The sequence below is a fragment of the Centroberyx gerrardi genome, chromosome 21 (genome assembly GCF_048128805.1).
Source record: "Centroberyx gerrardi isolate f3 chromosome 21, fCenGer3.hap1.cur.20231027, whole genome shotgun sequence".
NCBI classification, from domain to species: domain Eukaryota; kingdom Metazoa; phylum Chordata; class Actinopteri; order Beryciformes; family Berycidae; genus Centroberyx; species Centroberyx gerrardi.
The window spans coordinates 18,874,351-18,894,530 of NC_136017.1; the positions used below are offsets into that span (position 1 = coordinate 18,874,351).

Sequence of the window (20,180 nt, forward strand, 5' to 3'; positions counted from 1 at the left end):
AGAGATGTGTGGTCGGTTACCAGTCACGCTTTGCCAGATTCTTCTCCCGCTGAAGGTTACATGTCCCACAATGACAAGTGAAGAGGTAGGTAGCAAGTTTACTAGTTGAACAAGTTCACTCGCTCGCTTCATCGATTCCGCCATTAAGAGAATTTTTTTCAGGGATGGGAGGGGGAGAGTGCCGCTTTCAAACAGTGAGGGAGGAGACAAGCTAGTTTTAAAAAAAATGAAAAGCTACTGGTCCGTCCGAGTTTTGACAACAAGCTTTAGAAAAGAGGTGAAAACAACAACACAGCTGGCCCGCATGTGTGGCTATTTGTTATGTCTCACGGAAATCTCCACATAGCACACGTTAGTTTCAGGATTGGTTATAGGTTTAAGGTTTAAGATCAAGTGTATACTCAGCTGGTGCAACTGGCTGCCGGCCTTTACAATGTAACTTTAGAGTAGAACAGAATAGCATAGAACCAACCTGCTCTAAACTAAACCAAAGCAAACTAGACTAAACTAAACCAACCTAGCTGCTAACTTCAGCTATATCTAAACTAAACAACAAAGCTGGACCTAACATAAACTGTATCTACACAAAACCAAACTAAACCCAAACTAAAGAAAACAAAGCCAATACTAACCTCATATCCCCTCCCCTCTATCAGCTCCTTTTCCCTGAGAAAGGCCACATCCCGTCCCATGGCCTCCCATCGAAGCTCCCCTTCTACTGTGCCGCTCGCCTCCTCCTCTAAGTAGGCTGAGCCGTTACAGGGCAAGATGGCCGACTCCCCATACTCCACCAGGAGGTCCAGGACTTGTGGTGTAGGAGAGGCTGGAAGGAAGGAGGTGGAGAGGAAAAGAGGGAAGGCAGAATGGAGAGAGATGGGAGGGAGGTGGAGAGGGGGTGGTGGAGTTAGAAAAGGAGGAGGAGGAGGGGAAGTGGGAGGACGAAGGAAGAAGATAGATGGGAGAGAAGCAGGATCAATGTGATGGGGAGGAGGGAGGAATACAGGAAGGGATAGAGGGAGGTAAAAAGGAGAGAAGAGGAAAAAGAGAACTTTATTCATTACACAAGTCAACAGAAACATTCAACGGTATGTGTTTATGTATCTGTATGTATATCTGTATGGTGTGGTTATCTATGTTTCTGTGCATGTACTGGCTGTGAAAACAAATTTCCTGCGGGACAATAAAGACTATATCTATCTATCTATCTATCTATCTATCTATCTATCTATCTATCTCAACACTTCTCCACGTTCCTCTGGGTCAGTGTTACAGAAGAAGATGGCTGTCCCTCTCAAGGAGGAGATGATAGAGGAGGAGAGAGAGGAAGGACAAAGACAGGAGGAGATAGTTGATTGGAAAGAGGGAGAAGGAGGTAAGTGAATTAAGGAGAAAAGGGAAAAGAGGTGTGGGAGAGAAAGGGAGGAGAAGTCTTCTTACAATTTGCTTTATTCATACGGTGGCCATATTTTACCATACTAAATTTACGTCATAGTCTACTCGGGGTTGGGAAACCCTAGCTGGAAAACAGCCAAGTAGAGGGAGACATAGGCAAACTCAAGCGGTCTTTGGACAAAAGTTATTAAAATCTACACCAAAATGATCCTTGGATATGGTGGAGAGATGAGCAGAGCTGTAGGTCAGTCATACTGTTAGCTAATTTTAGCAAATCAGCTAGGCTACTTCATGTTGTTAATGTTTTATTTATCTCCAAACCAACTAGGCTGAAGTAATTGTCAGTACTGACAGACTTAATCTTTAATATTAGCAATATGCTAACATTATGCTTCATATCCTTAGTGGTGCTTTTGTGACAATTGTTTATGTTAGCTAGCTAATGCTAGCTTTAGGTGACTTTAAAACTAATTGTCAGCAACTTGCACAATTAAATCTAGTGGGTGTGTAGATAAATTGAAATAAATAATAATTTTGGTGTATATTTAAATGTTTTTGTCTAAAGACCGTCTGAGTTTGCATGTGTTTCCATCTGCTTTACTGTCTTCCAGGTAGGCTTTCCCACCGAGTATGACGTAAATCAGGTCAGCCGCCAGGTGTGTAAAGCCTACTGTAAGGAAGATGGGTTGTGAGGGATGGAAGAAGAGGGGAAAAAAACATTGTAGAGGAGGAGCAAATGAACACTTGATTTAAGTTAGAGTTACTTAGGCAAATCCAATTTCATGGACATTCATGCAATTGAATTGGTATAGATATATTCTGAGTGTAGAAAAAGCAGGTGAAGTTTTGAAAAAAACGGTGATAGCGCAAGAGAGGTAAGGAAAGGCGAACAATGAAAAAAAAAAAAATAATGGGGAAAACCGGAGAGACTAACAGACAAAATAAGGCAAACTTAAAAATGACGAAATATTGTTTTGATTTTTTTGAGTGTGTTTGTGTAGTATGGTATATGATGTATGTAATCTAGTAAAATGATGTATATGACATAGTATATGATGTACATGAAGTATGTAACCTACATGACATAGTATAGGATGTATATGATGTGTATATGTAGTATGTATATATATGATGTATGTACTGTAGGCCTATATGATGCTAAGTAAAGCTTTGAGACTTGTGATAAAGGGCTATATAAATAAAGAAGACTAGACTAGACAAGACTCACCACTGCAGACCCCTCCATACTGAAGACACAGCAACATCACCAAAATACCAAGAGGCAACATTTTATTCCTCCCTCTTTCCTTCCCCGACAAATGCTGAAACAGAGAAAATACCTCATTCAGATTCAGTCAATGTAATTATTAAAAGTTTTAATTCAAAGATATGATGTCCATGAGACGCGAAATGCAACTGGAAATAACCTAAGTAAAACCAACATGTTGAAATGAATGGCATATCATCGTAGTTAGGCTACTGGTTGCATGTCATTCTAACATAGTTTTGACACTTGGTGACGCCAATCTACATTCAAACCACTGGTAATTTAATACTGCCACATGTATTGACAAACGTGCATAACTTGTAAAACCTGACTCGATACGTTTTCTAAACCATTAGAAGCCACGCTTAAATTCGGTGTACATATAAACTACCAAACAGCAGTTATTTCGATAAAATTATAACTTTTAGAACGGGTTCACCTGTTATTCCCTAGTCTTCTTCCATCTAAGTTAACATACACGGTGGCGGGCGGTGGAGTGCTGTAAACCGATTCTAAAAGTTTAATATTTATTGAAATACATGCTGCTTAGTGTCCGAATTGAAGAGCTGCTCATAATAATTCAGAAAAGGTTTTTTTTATGAGTTCTCTAACTTTGCCGATTAACAGAGCAGCATTAAACTGTCAGGCATTTGAATGGAGGTTGGTCTTGAGGTTCTCGTCATACAAGACAGAACGGCAGGTATCGGGGCTAAAACAAACTGTGGTCTTACCGGATAACGGGGCTATCACGTCGAGATTAAACGAATCCACGAAGGAGGGAGGTGGTCAACACTGATGTTGCCAAAGCCCGGTCTGTTTTAACTAAAACAGCAGATGCCTTCTGTCACCTCTCCCGTTACAAGTTGGTGTTAAATCAGAGCTACGAGAGATGCTGCCTTCATGTGTTGTCGGAAATGCTACAATTACCAGTTCCGTGCACATGAACGACCCAACAAAGTACTGATTACAATTTGAAAACTGGGAATTTTCTATGATAATGCGTCCTGAGATGTGACATTTGGAGGACAGAGAACATGGAAGCCGTATCAACAACTGGTTTTATTATAATATCTTATTGTTTGGCATTTTTTGTAAATATTGTAAGTAGCTCTGTGCCGCTTAGTTTTTAAAATAAAACAACAACCATCAATAACCGACCTCTGTTACAGGCTCCGTTCTGTTAGTACAGGATTTCTCACCAAGAACACCTGAATGCGCCGACAAGTCTGACTCCTGAACTCAGACATGGGGGTTACGAGGAGACCTTAAAGGCAGCATAGGACTCCCGGGTTGTGCTACTTGTGCTTAGTTGGGCGACCTGCACGCGGGAACCAAACACCTAGAGGCACGCGGCAGGCATCTCATGCATACCGGGGAGTTTAGCGGAACACGCGTTCGTCGAAGGTGATTCAGAATGTGGCATTGACATTATATAATGTGGCATTATACAGGGTATATCGACAAAAAAACAAAAAAACAGTTGCCTCTTCAAAAAAAAAAAAAAATCTAATGCCTAATGAAGATTGTGGATGGGGACTTGGAGTGTGTATTTCAGTCTGTATGTTTGTGTGTAGAGATAACCAATGATGTGGTGTTAAATAAAAACTGTGACCTCCAGTTAGTGAGCATTACAAGACCACCACCACCAATACAAAATCAATTATATTTTAGATTTGTCTTTTCCCCCACGATATATATCCCATCCTCATATAGGCCAAATTCCCACCAGTTTGATACTACTAGTAGCCTATGATGTACACCAGTGTGGGCAGCCAAGTGTCTGCAGATTTGATGATGTTTACTGTGGATTCATGTCATGAAGATTTATGTCTGCCTAAAACGATGGTACACTGAGTTTAGGTGGGTTTACTGCATCCCTGGACATATCTCATATTTTGACCAGTACATGGAAGAGAGAGCGAGAGAGAGAGAGAGAGAGAGAGAGAGAGAGAGAGAGAGATTAGCATGATGCTACGTAGTTCAGATTAGTTTTCTGAAATGCTAGAAGGCAGGAGGCTCGTGCTCCCAGTATGTGGGGTTTCACCACACGTGAGTCCCCAAGGACACTCGCTGATGATGCATTCAGGTTCCATGGGAAAGACAGTAGAAAATACTGTTCACCTCAGCTTTAAACTTTTAAATACTACTTCAAAATACTGTTCACCTCAGCTTTCAGATGGTAAATACTACTAGAAAATACTGTTCAGCTCAGCTTGCAGACGGTAAATACTTTAAAAAACTACTTTAAAAACTCTGGGTTTGGCAATGTGCCCCGATTTCTGTGACTTCCTAAATTCTGCCATAACTAACGAGGAAATCCTGTAGTCAAGTATTGGGAATGACACATTCATTTCAAATTAAACAAAATGAGGATTTTCATTTTGTGATCACAACTCTTAAAATACCATGGCGGGACACAACTGCTTGCTGGATTTTCTGTTTGTGGCTGACATTGTAATGTTTGGTTCGCTCTAAAACATGAACTCAAATGTATCATCACTAAGCACATGCATGTTAAGTGTGAAAAAGCTGATCAGGAGCAACCAAAGTCTGCAGAAAACTACAATCATGGCGCCCTGACTGCTTCAAACGAGTTCAAACACGTGAACACTTCCACAGCTTTGAACTATCAAGTTGTTTTTCCCCGTGGGTCATGAATGCAGCACGAAACGGTTTAGTTTTTGTCATTTACAAAGTAGGGTTTTTCATCTACATTCTTTCCTGCTTTAAGTGAAATTTATCTAAAACTTTTATTAAAAACACATGAACAATTACGAAAAACTTGACTTAGGAACGCCGCCTGCTCCTGTGTTTGTGTCCGAGTGTAGGCTCACACTCCATTCAAATAGGCTTTAAACATAACGTAGATTCTTATGAGAGGCTGCAACCTAATTTCTATACGAAACCTGCCACACATCTTACTGTGTTTCAATCAAAGCCGTTTGCCAGGGTTCCATGAGTCTCCATAACGAAGTCAGAGTGCTTCCATATTTTACAATGTTCTTCCTTGCTGGTTTGTTTATGCTGTTTTTCAGTCTGGTTTCCCCTGCAGTTGGGCTGAAAAACATCTTATGTAATGAATGTGTGAAACAAGTTGGAAAATTCCTGTAAAATTGATATTGATATATCTGATATCTGATATTCACTGACTTCTCTAGAGAATTTATCAAATTCCCTGGCTTTTCTTCAGTCAAAATTCCAGATGAATTTCCAGGACCAGTGGGAAGCCTGTCTTCCAAAACTAGTGACAGCCCTGCTAGGGGTAAGAACCTCCACAACGTCCAGTCCACCATTCATTTAATTTGATAAAGCGTTGCAAATAACAAAATCATATGCAAAAAGCAAAACAAAACACTCGTTTCTGCCAAAATAAAATGTTAAACATTTTTTTGAACATTTTAAAATAAAATAAAAAAGTTTCCAAATAAACTACCTAAAAGTATTCTATTATCATAGATAAAAAATAAATGCTGCAAAACAAAATCAAGCGTGATATTGCCTCAGCATAAAGGGAGATTAGAAATACAGTGCAATACAATCAAAGACATTTTTAAAAGGCATTTTACAAGGAACACACACACACTTCAAGCTCTGGTTTAACTTCTAAAAGCAGGTCTTCATGTTTCTGTTAGGATCATCTTTCCCAAGGTGGAACTGGCCAAGGGCACTCTTTAGAGGGGTAACACACACACACACACACACACACAGTAGTGCAGTTCTTCTATGTGTAACTGAGAACAGAAGTTGCCATCACCCCCCCCCCCCACCAGCCCACACACACACACTTTCCCAGTTCCCAGTTTCTTGAGGGTAGTACTTCCAGGAACACACACCAACACACACACACACACTCTCAGTTCTTCCAGGTGTAGTTGTAGTTGGTCATGGTGATCTGTCTCAGAGCGGACTTCCCCAGGCTGGAGGGCTGCTGGAGCTGCTGGATGGTGGCAGGATGAAGACCACAGCCAGACAGGTTGACCGACCCACCCACACACTGCAGAGACACAGAGAGAGACAGCTGGAGTAAGTGTGTGTGTGTGTGTGTGTGTGTGTGTGTGTGTGTGTGTGTGTGTGTATGTGTGTGTGTGTGTGTGTGTGTGTGTGCGCGCGCAGGGCTGGCCCTAGATGTCTGGAGGCCCTAAGCAGGATTTAAGCACAGATAAGTATGCAGTACAGCAACTGGGTTAGTACACATTGCATTAGCTGTAAGTGGGAAGCACTGTAGGTATACATTGTTTAATCAACCATGACCCAGAGAACAATTGTTGTTCATTGAATGACCACTAGGTGGTGTAATACTATACTACTGAACACTGGGGGAAAAAAAGACAAAAACATCTGAGGGGTGCCATCATACCTCCATTTAGTTTTCAAAAAGATACAAATAAATGTTACTGCTATGAAAACACCTCCTCATAACATCATAAATTAAAGGGTTAACACTGTTGACATTGTTAAATAACCAAACAGAATGCGGTAAAGGCAGCCATAGTAAACTCTCTTACCATTTTGCTGCTGTGATGACCCAGTTTAAAGTTTCATCTTATATTATGAACGGGGCGTGTCTGCATGTGTCTTACCTGTTGCTTGGCGGCGTGTGTGTTCATGACGGCGGTGGGTGCGTGTGTGTAGAGGGCGGCCGAGAAGCCTCCTCTCTGCGCGGGCCGTAGGAGGGTTGTGATGGTGTGGAGGGAGGAGGGGAGGATAGGTCCTGTAGAAAGAAAGAAAGAAAGAAAGAGAGAGAGTAAGAAAGATACCAGCTTGTGCTTTAAGGTTGGAAACAGGGTGTCTGCAAGTTTCATTAAGTTAAACTTAAAGCTGACCTAGGCAATTTAGCAGAATTTCATAAATGTGAAAATGAAAATTTTGAACCTATCATAATATTGGCCTGCATGGCCTCGACATCCGCCTCTCTGGCTTCTGACTAGTTAACAACTGGTAAGGAAGTCAACACCAGATCTGCATGCAGGTTTCCAACAGATGCCGATCAGCTCATTTAAAGGTTTGTTAGTGCATGAAAAACAACACTGTACCTGTGATCTCCAGACTGCTGACGTCCTGGTAGGAAGAACCAATCTGGCTCTTCACATTCACACTGCGGGCCTGGAAAACACACAGATTCAGATGCATGCAGATATACCGAGTGCTACAAAACAACCGTGTGTGTGTGTGTGTCCCCGTACCTTCAGCGTTTGCATGGTGGCTCCTCTGAAGGAGGTCGGCGCCAGCAGTGTTGGGGGCAGCCCGGCCTGGGATCCCGCCCCGGCCACCAGACTCTTACAGTTCATGAGAAAGTTGATGAGGGTGAAGGTGTGCGCTCCCTCCACACACACCACCGACTCTGGCTTGTGGTCCAGAGACACGGAGTCACGTTCTTTACGGCTGGAGGACGGCAGTCAAGGACTGGTCGTACTATTGCTGCATTCACATCAATGGGAAAGTCAGTAAACGTGAGCTTCAGTTATCCCATATGATTGTGCATGAATAGGGCAACTGACACGCAGAGCCAGAGAAGCAGAAGGATACAGTTGTATGGAGATGGTGTCTGGCTTCTTGATTTTGTCCTGGACTCCCATCTCCTTTAGCCAGGAGAAGCCCCCATCTTCGTCATCGTTGTAAGTATCATCCTCCTCCTCATTGTCAGCTTGACAGTCGTCATCCTCTTTCAGCTCAGAAAATCTATAAAAATCAATAAAAATCACCATCATCACTATAAACTAGGGTTAGGTAGATATGTGTGGCTAATATTGGCCTTTTATTAAAACTCAGATCTGGTCCAATCAGTGTTTGCCACCTCTGATATGATGGATATGATGCAGTTTGATTGATTACATATTTATGGTAGAATTGATCAATACTACACTGGTTGTCTGTGGGATGACCATAAGCTGATTCGGAGACATTTTGATCACAATCCACACAAATATTCATGAACATTGTTATCGTCATTATTATTGTTATCCTGGGTTTCAGTGACCCATGGTCTGAATGCCGTTTCAGAGGCTTCTTCACCCTGACAAGCATAACATTCTGGGAGAAACACTCAATATTTGCAAGTTTTGGGCATTTTTGGCATGAAAATTAACAAATTTAAAGATATCGAATATTGGCAATTGGCAACTTCAGTGTGAAATTACTGGTTTCAGCCTTCAAGAACCAATTTTGGTCCAATCTTGATACACATACCCTCAGTGCCCCCAGGTGTAGTTGTGGTTGACAATGGAGACATTGAGAGACAGAATGAAAGGAAAAGAAACTTACTCCTCCTCCTCCTCCTCTCCTTGTTGGACTGTGGGGCTCTGCTGCTCCCTGCTCTTCCTCCTCCCCTCAACTAGGGGCATACTGAACTCTATACCTGAACAGATGAACGGGACCAATGAAGAACAACAAGCCAATAAGTAACAAGTTAAATGTGAAAAAGGTCAAAGTTTCAAGTTTGTTATGCAACTATGCAAATGTTGAACAGTTTTTCGCATTGTCTGCTCATCCTTTCTTTTTGGAATTTGTGGCTCCATATTGGTTAAATGTACAAATTATGCAGTCACCCTTTAGGCCAATCAGTAAATAAATGAAAACGCCTTGGGGGGGGGATGCTGTTTTTATAGAAACTCATAATGGATGAAAATCCAATATGGAGTACACTGATGGTCCTATAGGCACATATGTTGAGCAAGTATAGCTGGATATGTGCAAAACATTTCATGTCATTACAACTTGTGGTGTGGGAGATATGACTAGTTATTAACATTTTTAATTTTGACCTGTAATTGTAGTGCCCCTCCTTGAGCCAGTGTAAAAAAAATGTTTTAAGTTTTTAAAATGTGATATGCATCATTCCCAAGTTTTGTCAAATCTGATTAGCGGTCTATCGGTGTAGTGGTTATCTGAGATATACGACAGATGGTCGGGACCATATTTCCCCCACAATTTCATCGTTGACAAAAGCCAACAATAAACATGTGGTCTTTCTCAATATGCTTTCTTGCCCGTTCTTCTGTCCTCCATGATGTGTTTGAAACTATGAAAACGATGCATCCACAGGCAAAAGTTGAGAAGTTTTTTGAAAACATGGCAGGTAAACAATAAAGGTATACACACTATACAAATCAACTTTGCGTATATCAAATATAACATTCAGAGGCCTGTAAAACACAGTTCCATGACACCGATTCCATGACTTTTCCACAATGTATTCTGTCTGGGTAAGACTCACCTTCGGCCTTTATTGCCTCTCTGAGCCCCCTGGTTGTGGGAGAAAGCAGAGCGGTGATGCTGCTGGACCCACCGAGACCTGCTGCCCTGAACACCGCTGTAAACTGGTGGGACAGAAACAGGATTAGCATGTAATGGAGAGTACACCAGGAAATTAATTGTAAAGGGACATGAAGTAATAAAAACTGATAAAAATGCATATTGCATATTGTATTAACCCTGTTCTGTATTAATCTAAGAGTGGACATGCTTGTGGATCAAACTTACTGTGAACTGTAATTGCAAACAATGTAATACACCATAATGAAATAAAACCCACACTACTGCTGGTCCCATTCACATCTTTTGGTGAAACTACATATTTCACAGCATGTCTCTTACTTCCCAAATCTACTTTAACCAGATTTCACCAGATGTAAAGAATCTGTCAATACCCTAATTTAATTATAAGACAAACCTGCATAACTTGGGGAATATATTCAAATCTCTGATTACTGTATTTAAGATATTTTAATATTATTTAAGGCCTTAAATTCAGATAACTTTTTCAGGACCAGCAGATAACCTGAGGTATGAAAATATCAGATCTGGCTTACATAAGATTTATAATCACACACACACACACACACACACACACACACACACACACACACACACACACACCATCCTACCTGATAGGAGCAGAGGTAGAAATATGGACACAATCTGGCCTTCAAGAGACTGTAGAGAGATGACAGACTGACTGACCTGTAGAGAGAGGAAAAGAGAAAAAAAAAAACGGCCATCAGCAGCCGCTGATTCAAAAAATACCAGCACTGACTTCAAAAATCGGTCGAACCCCTAGTCTCACCATTCGCTCATGAGACTGTGCTGCAGTGCTGTATCTTGTGCCCAGGGGGTGCTCTTCCCAGTGAAGTTCCTCTCGGCGTTGATCCTGGGGAACAGAGGGATCCAGGGCAGGGAGGGGTGCTGCCAGTACACCAGACTCTGCTGGAAGGCACAACGAAGCTCTGAACAAGACCTGGGGTCCTGGAGACAGAGAGAGGGGGGGGGGGGGAGAGAGAGAGAGAGAGAGAGAGAGAGATGGGCACTGACGGGTCTCACAGTACAATCTGATACTTAAATTATACACAGTATATATGAGTGAATTTTGCAGTAAATTGAATCAAATTATATAGTCTGTCTTTTTAGTGTTGTGACACGATTATGCGCATAATGGTTAATTGATATGGATTAGGGGACAAATTGAGCCAAAAACTGAATTTAATATTTCCGCTCCTCTTTATTAGGCAAAGAGGAGGCAAAAAAAAAACTTAAAATGCACTCTTTGCGAATTGGAACTTAAATCTGCAATATGCATTTTGTCACATTAAGATACCAATAAATAAACAGGATAAATTCTACATTATCAGTCTGTGAGTTCATGCCTAAATCTCACGTTGGCCTGAAATTGGCTTTTCAATTATGCTGGGACGTTTTGAGGCATTTACCATTTTCTGTGGTTGTGGCTATCAAGGTGAGGTTAGTGGCCACAGAGCAGGGAAGTCACAGCAACAATAACAATGAAAGAGAGGAGAGTGGGACTAACAATACACTCCCTGCTTTCAAGAGGAAAGTTGCATATTGTAGCTTCAAATATGCACACTAGGAACCATGCTCAGTAATGTCAGATGTAACATCTAAGAGTTACACAGCTGTAGTACCTGCAGACTGTGTGGCAGGGTGCTGTACTGGGCTCTGCAGTGCTGGCTGAGCCCCAGCGCCTCCTCCTGGGCTTTGGGCTGCTCCACCCAGGACAACGAGAGCGGGGAGGTGAAGAGGAGGCGCGTCTTCATGCTCCAGTCCGCTGGATACTCGGTGCAGACAGGAGGCGCTATGGAGGCAGGAGCACCGGCCCGGGGACTCTGGGTAGGAAGAACGGTGGGGAGAGGAGAGATGACAGAGTGATACAGAGGGTTTAACAAGTCTTTATAGTCGGATGGTGTGTAACTGGCATTTTCATGCCAAACAAATTCCCAGTATTCAGTGTTTCCCCCAGAATTGTATTCCTGGCAGGGTGGAAAAGCCTCTGAAATAGCATTTAGACCATCATGGGACACTAAAACTCTCCATGGAAACACAGGATAATAATAGTACTACTACTACTACAACTAATGATGAAAGCACATTAGAATCAGTTCATGCTAAGGGTTTCCCATAGACAACCAGTGTAGTAGAGAAAGTAGAGATGCAGAAAGGAGTCCAACCTTCAGCAGTGGACTTTTCTCCTCTTCCTCCTCTTCTTCAAACAGAGAGTCATCTTCAGAGAAAGTCAGCCGCTTCTAAAGCAGAGGACAGAGAAAGTGAAGAGGTTAGAAGTGTTAATGTGCATCTTCGAAGGAAAATCCACCCTAAAACAAAATCCACCTTATTCCTATGAGCTAGGACAGATCAAACTGTATTTGTAAACACGCACCAGTTTCTCTCCCACAGCTAGAAACAAGACAGCAATGAGTCACATGGGACAGTTTACAGGGATATGGGGCCTAAATACTATGAAATCATTTTGATTTTCAAACTAACATTCGATGTATGAAACGTAAAAACATCATAAAGTCCTCAACATTACATCAGCCTAAAAAACAAGACAAACGAATATACATGAATACAAAAACACCGTACACTGTCGATGTAACGTTAAAAGATAAGCTATGAGGTTAACATTACTCCCGACACGTTGCATTCAAAATGTTCCGTTCCAAACTTTATTCAAAAATCTGGCAATTTAATGTTTCTTTGCTTATCAGCAAAGACTCATACCTGGTAAATCATGACTTAAGACCTTTTACGAATCTATATGTTCCACTTTACAATTCGGCACACATCCAATACACGAAGTAGCGCTTGTTTAAATGAAATTTCAACTTTTAGCACTGGTTCACCTATTATGCCCACAAACTTCTTCCACCAAAATACACTACAGGAGGCGATAGCTAACAATGTGAACCAATTCTAAAAGTTGTCACATTATTAAACGTGTGCTGCTTGGTGCATTACTTGTATGGCGAATTTACCAGAAAATATCAACGATTTGTCAAGTGTCTTAAATTATGTTCTACAATGAGTGGACCTTTGTCGATAAGCAAAGCAGCGTTAAACGGCTAACGTTACATTTTGAATGAGTTTAGCATGCCGTTCTCTCGATGCAGCTTAATTTGAACAATTGTCAATGTATAACCAACCTTGCTGAAAACCTCTTGCGTTTCTTGTTTCTCTGCTTCAATCAACCTTTCACTGAAAAGTAAAACTCCTTGACAGTCTGTCTTTGTTGACATGTCCTCCTCTCCCTCCGTTTTTGTCCTTTTTTTAAGCTTGACAGTGTCCGAAAAATCGGCATTATCGTCGTCATTATAAATGACTAGTCTCTTTTTCGGGCTGTTGTATGTATTCTCGATATTTGCGAACGGGTTTCTGCGTTTTATCCCACCTCCGGAGCGATTCTGGGTGTTGAAAAGCGGCCCCGGGGAGAAGGGCCGAACGCAGGCCGGGGATGAGCCGCTTTGTCCGGGGCTAGCAGTGGATCCTTCACCGCCTGAGCTAGAATGGACCCCGGCTTCGCTTCGAGCTCTTTTCCTCCTCATTCGCATAATTTCAGCCGGTCGCTTGAAGCTGGGCGAATAGTCAGCCTGTTGTGACATTTTGAAGCGCGATAATCGAAAAAATGGTCGAAATTTTGCGATAAAATATTGATAATAGTAGACTTGCTGTTGTTTTGTTTCGAGCCTTCCGCACTTTACAAATTTGGCGCGTAACGTCGTGACGTAAGAGTCCTGCTCGTGCTGCATTCAACCTCATGGGAAAATTCTAAATACAAACAGCCCAATAGAAAATATGAACCATCTCAGATTTCAGTTGGTGAATACTAATAGAAAATCTCGTTCACCTCAGCTTTCAGTTGGTAAATGCTACATGGGAATTCAGGGTTTGACAGTGGGTCCCGATCTCTTTGACTTCCTGATCCAATAAGGAAGTACTCATTTCTAATTAATTGAACAAACGAAATGATAAGCCACTTGATTACACCTCTTAAAATGCCATGGCGGGACACAACTAATTGCTGAATTTGTGCTTTGTAGTTGACATTGTAATGTTTGGTTTGCTGTAAAACATGAATTAATTCAAATGTATCATCACGAAGTGCATGTGCAAGTGTGAAAGCGCTTATCAGGAACAACCAGTCTACAGAAACCTGCAGTCCTGGCGTTTTGACAGTTTTAAATAAGTATGAACTTGTGAACACTTCTACTAGCTAGCTAACTATCTTCAAATACAACGCCCAGGTTTTCCCATGGGACCTGAATGCATCATTCAGCAAATTAATTGCTGAAATTAATTCAGGAAATTAATTGAATGAATTGAATATTTACACATACAGAGATTGAAGAAGTGTTTTCCAAAACTCCAAGTATTTTTAGTGGAAAAGGAATATTTTATTGCTCCAGTAAGAGTGATTGGAAATAAGAAAAGTGGTGCAATATTAAAACACTATGATTTCATTGCAAAGCTGACTACCATTCATATGAGCTTTTTCCCTATTCAGATTTGTTTTTCTTTTCTGTGTCTAATTTTTCTGTACTTTTTAGGTCATTTTATTTTTACTTAATTTTTCTTTTTCTTTTTGCTTCTGCTTTTAGATATGTGACTTTTTTATTTTTATATTGACAATGCTTGTAATTTCATACATCTGTTGTGTTTGGTAAAGAAGGAGCTGCATACAGTGTGTTGTTTTGTCAAAATAAGGATTTAGCTTAATTAATTGTATGTCGTTTAGCTGACATTATTTCATGCACACAAGCACAAATAATCTTTGTCAAAACAAATCTGATTCCCGTCCCTATAACTTTAGCATGATGGACTTGTCTGCGCTCTTCTTCTCTGGTGTTCATACCGGTTAAGAACACATGAAGAAATAGCTGAATATGAGCATCAGTCCAGACTTCATTCTTGGTTTTTGTAGTTTATCTCCAAAAACAGTTCTCTGTCTTGGATCCTTCCTATCTGAGCCGTTGGTTGCTGCCACCCTCCCCTGCCATCTCCACCTCTCTCCCCTCTGTCACAGTGATTAATAGGACATTATGTAAATTTTTGGTCCCTGTTAATTTCTCCCTCGTTTATCATTACCGTTAGTCATCAATCACGTCTGGAGCTCAGTCAAGCGCCAAATGATGGGTGCTGTTAGGAAATCAATTCTCGTCCCTGTGTGTCTAAGAGAGAAAACTAGTGCCTTAAGCGTCAAAACAGCAATCCAAGGTTGGTAATTGATGGCTGGTGACCTTATGCAGGCCTTCTCAGATGTTTTCATGTCACCGACCCCCAAATGTACACACATTAGGCCCCACGGACCCCCATTTGATAAGAGTTCGTCCCAGGGACCCATATAGAAAGAATTTTGTTGGTTTTATTTAACCTTTATTTAACCAGGTTTGCCACACTGAGATTAATAATCTCTTTTTCTGGCAAAGAAAGACCAACAACATACACGGTGCTGATTTAATATTGAATTGTAGAATTGTCTACACTGTACATGGAAGAGATAATAGTGATGAGAGAGTGATGAAACCTAGGATTATAGTCATTCTTATACATTCTCTAATTGGGATAATATCTAGTGAATTAAATTATAGTGAAATGAAACAATTATGCATTTTACTGGAACCCCCTCAAGGACCCATGGAACCCTATCAAGGACAGTTGGAACCTCTTCAAGGACCCCTTGAATCCCCTCAAGGACCCCTAGAACCTCTTCAAGGACCCCTGGAACTACCCCAATGACCCCTTCGAACCCCTCAAGTAGCCTTCTAACCCCTTCAAGGACTGCTGTTCATACAGATAAAGTACCCCACTCTTGGCATTGGAGTGGGCAGATTGTATTTTCACCACTAGGTGTCATTATTCACCAAGGATAACATGGCTATCCCATTCAAGACAAGACTTTCTCTCATTCACTGGGCAGTATCAGTCCCTCATATCCAACCTCTAATAGCCTCACTGTCCCTTGACACAGTGGCACACATACACACACATGCACACACACACACACACACACACACACACACACACACACACACACACACACACACATTCAATGTTAGGGTAAACTCTGGAATACTTCAGGCCTTTAAACGAAGAATTAATTCACAAAAACATTTTTGAACAATTAAATAAATACAATGTGCAAAGAAGATAAATGTCATATCAAGTTTTCATCTGATTTGATGGATCCCTTTACCCAATCAGAATCAAGGAGGTGTTCCTAGATTGGTTTTGGGAAAAATGGAGGCGAACACCGAGACCTTGCAGGAGGCCATAATTAATACAGTGTATACCATCTTGTTGTTGTACAATTCAGCATCAAAAGATTACAAAAGCAAATGTAAAAATAGAGAAAGCCTGGCATAACCAGTGCCTGAATTGGACCAAAAAAGGTGCCAGTACCCTAATTCAGCAGTTGCATGACATGAGCATCGCATGTGTCTTGGACATATTTATATTTATACGCATATCTTGGTAATATATCCCACTTCAAATGTATTTATGCATTTCATTACATACAAATATAATATTGCATATATGCTACAATAAAACCAACTGAAAATGAAACAAGACTGCAGTCAGTTTAGCTGCAAAACAACTAGTCCTAACCTACTTTGCCATTTTAAAAAAAATCAACACAAAAATGTGCTGGGTTAGTGCTATAATAATATCAGAGAAAAATTACATCAGAGAAAGATTATACTTATAATCCTATAATAATAATACTTATGATCATACTTACAAGCATACAGAAGACTGATGCAAATAGACAGAGGCCAATATTGTCTTTATATAACTGACAGACAGAGCTGTCTGTGCTTTTTGGAGGTAGTGGCAACAAAGCAATATTGACCTTTTGCTGTTGACAGTCATGATATAAGAAAACTAGCATTATGTAACTTGTTACGTACATTTATTCCTCCTTGGCGCAATAACATAGCTTTCATTTGTGCTTGCACATCCTCTATTTTCTTTTCTCTCTCTATTGGCACCTGACCAGTAGTGTTGATTGGACATATTGGCGTTTGATTACCATGAATTTCTTCATGATTGACACTTTAACGGCCCTGTGCTCCACTGACTGCTCTGCTCCATCAGATCAAGTGAAGAGGCATCACTCTGCTCACAATATAAATGTGTTTATTTTTTTCTACACAATTAATATCATTCCATTGTCGTTTTGCCCACAAAGTCCTGCATCAGAATGTAAGCCATTATATTCTTTACAATCTGCCTTTGCGGGGCAAAACGTCAGTAGAATGGTTTTAATATTGCAGAACACGTAATTACAAGAGGCTATTTAATTTAGGGCCAGAGTGACACCTCTTCACTTGATCTATGCAGCTTTGTTTTCGGCTGTAGTTTGACTCACTGTGTGTGAGCGGAGCGCTGCCTTCAGTCTGTAGGATGCTGTCTGCTTAAATGAAGCCCTATCAAGTCTATGGCGCACTTTTTTCATATGGAGATACTCTCTTCATTCAACTAAGGCGTACCAGGAGGTGGCGGTACAGAATAAGAAGTAAGGGTACTCATGTGGACAAAAATCAAAAGTGCCGGTACGCAATAATGAGTAAGGGTACTCATGTGGACAAAAATCAGAAGTGCCGGTACTCAGTACCGGTGAGTACCGGGCCATTTCAGGCACTGGGCATAATGTTGGGATGATTTGTTCCGAAGCAATCCAAGGGACAGAAATTTGTCCGTCAACATTTCTGTCCCTTTTTCTGTCCCTGGTACATCGTTGGCTCTGGTGCTCCATGCTAATGCTTCAGCGTACACTATGTTGAGTGATAGTAGGTTCCATGCTAACACTTAAGCGTACACTACGTTGAGTGATAGTAGGCTCCATGCTAACACTTAAGCATACACTATGTTGAGTGATAGTAGGCTCCATGCTAGCACTTTAGCGTACACTACGTTGAGTGATAGTAGGCTCCATGCTAACACTTAAGCATACACTATGTTGAGTGATAGTAGGCTCCATGCTAGCACTTTAGCATACACTATGTGAGTAATTAGGATACTATCTACTACTAACACTCAACATAGTATCTTTGCTGTCCTTGTATCTCCAAAATTTCCACTTTTCAGGAACTTAGTAAAAGAGCCTTGTTTTTAGCTTGACAGTCATGTATTTCTGAGTTTATCCTTTTGCTTTTGAAATGTTTTTTTTTTATCAGCCCAAAGGTTTCTTATCCTATAGAAGACCATGAGATCCTTCAATTGAAGTTAAGACATGAAAATCACCAAAATTGGAATTAGAAGGCTTTCACCTGACAGCGAAGGCATTCTGAAGTGCTAGCATGGAAAACCGGAGCCGATGATCTACCGGGGACACATGGATCATTTTGGTGTCTATGTTTTCATCCCATAAGAGCTGAGTGGAACAATCTGCCAAAAACGTCGGACGATACAGTCACAAAAAGGAAGCTTTCTCCATGGTTCTTTGGTTGAGGTAGTGGTTCTACATGGGACTGTAACATCTCAAAGAACCCTCTGATTTGTTCAAATAAAAAACTGGCAAATCAGAGTAAAGAACCCAATGTGACTCTTCAAAGTTCCTTTAATACTGCTGTTTTGGAGCATTTCATATGTTCTTAAAGGGTTCTTTATAGCAAAATAAAGGGTTCTGCTATGGTACAATTAGAAGAGATACTACATAGAACCCTGTTTGTTAAGAGTGTAGGAGATAACGGTTTAATTTGAAGCAGAGTATTGCTGAAAAATAGCATGTGTTCAGTTTAGGTGTCTTGGATAACTTAAAGGAGTTTTTGTGGCCCAGAGAGATATCTGGGCTTACCAGGTCTCCGACAAGCTTTTCTCTTTTTGTCTTCTTGAGAGCAGCTTTTTATACTGTGTAGTTACCATCTGGCTGTGGCAACTCCATCTTTATTTAGCAGCCTCTGTGTGTGTGTGCGTGTGTGTGTGTGTGTGTGTGTGTATGTGTGTGTGTGTAGACTGGCAGAGAAGGCAGGCTAGGGCTTGTCTGTTTGCCTGTAGAAATTCCTTCAGGTTCAGGAATAGCAAAGGATGGAGTGTGTATGTGTGTGTTTGCATGTGTGTGTGCGTGCATGCGTGTGTTTGTGTGTGGAAGGGGTTGGCAGGGTGGGGTGGGTTGGCATAGATTCAGGTGCCAGCATGAGAGAGAGAGAGAGAGAGAGAGAGAGAGAGAGAGAGAGAGAGAGAGAGAGAGAATTTTATATAGAGAGAGATAATTGAGAAAAAAAATGACACCGCCAATAAACAAAAGGACAACAGCTGTATTTCCTTCACAAGAATATTTATATAAATCAAAACCAAATGTGAGAAATTCAATGCGGCACTATCAACAATGTCAAAACAACTGTGTGTTTATGTATGTGTGTGTATGTGAGAGAGAGAGAGAGAGAGAGAGAGGAAGGGGCAATGAAAACATGATCAAATGCGGATGTCTTTTACAACTATGGTTATATACAGTACAAATAGAGGGTGGATCATGAGCAAATGTGACACACACACACACACACACACACACACACACACACACACACACACACACACACACACACACTCTTACTTACAGGGGACAGCCGACATGTAATGCTACCAAAAATGGCATTGTATGAATAAATTAAGGAATATTACAAAACAACATGCTGTAAAGGTTTGACAACGTAGTGAGGAGGCAAGAGAGCATTGAAGATCTGGCCGAATCCACAGTCAAAAACTCTGTGAAAATCAGTATTCAAAATGCTGATATTTTTGAAGTGAGGCTGCCAATGGATGATATTTTTTGCTGATTTTCAATATGTTTTGATTTGAGCAATGCCCAAAAAAAAGTCTATGAAAAAGCATTTAGATCATCATGGGACAGTAAAACTCTCCACATGCATATTTGTGTCGAATCTGATCAAAATGTTAGAATAAGAATCAATTTATGTTAAGGTCTTCCCGTAAAACCAGTGTAGTATTGATCAATTCTACAATAAATATGTAATCAATCAAACTGCATCATATTAGACAGATCTGATTTTTAATTAAAGGACAGTATTGGCCCGTATATTGGTGTTACTTTCTGCTACAAAATCAAAAAGTAAAAATCTTTTATAATATCTTGGATGGGTTAGGATTAGGCATATGGTCTCCAATTATCTTCTGGTGCTGTAGTTTTGCCATAAGAACCCCCAGTAAGTCAAATGAATATGAACTCGGCCATACAAAACACATTTGTATTGTATGTTTAAAAAAAAATCTTCAT

General features: G+C 40.8%; 1 protein-coding gene across 1 annotated transcript; it reads right to left on the reverse strand.

The window, feature by feature from the left end:
• Window positions 1–6,468: 6,468 nt before the first annotated feature.
• donson (DNA replication fork stabilization factor DONSON) lies at window positions 6,469–13,628 on the reverse strand. Its single transcript, XM_071909605.2, has 12 exons — window positions 13,093–13,628; window positions 12,118–12,192; window positions 11,575–11,775; window positions 10,722–10,900; window positions 10,543–10,618; window positions 9,873–9,975; window positions 8,921–9,014; window positions 8,186–8,338; window positions 7,843–8,041; window positions 7,693–7,762; window positions 7,240–7,370; window positions 6,469–6,653 (listed from the first exon to the last, which is right to left on the reverse strand). Exons 1-12 carry the CDS (start codon window positions 13,546–13,548, stop codon window positions 6,513–6,515), a joined length of 1,878 nt encoding a protein of 625 aa, XP_071765706.1. The 5' UTR covers window positions 13,549–13,628; the 3' UTR covers window positions 6,469–6,512.
• Between the last annotated feature and the right edge of the window lie 6,552 nt (window positions 13,629–20,180).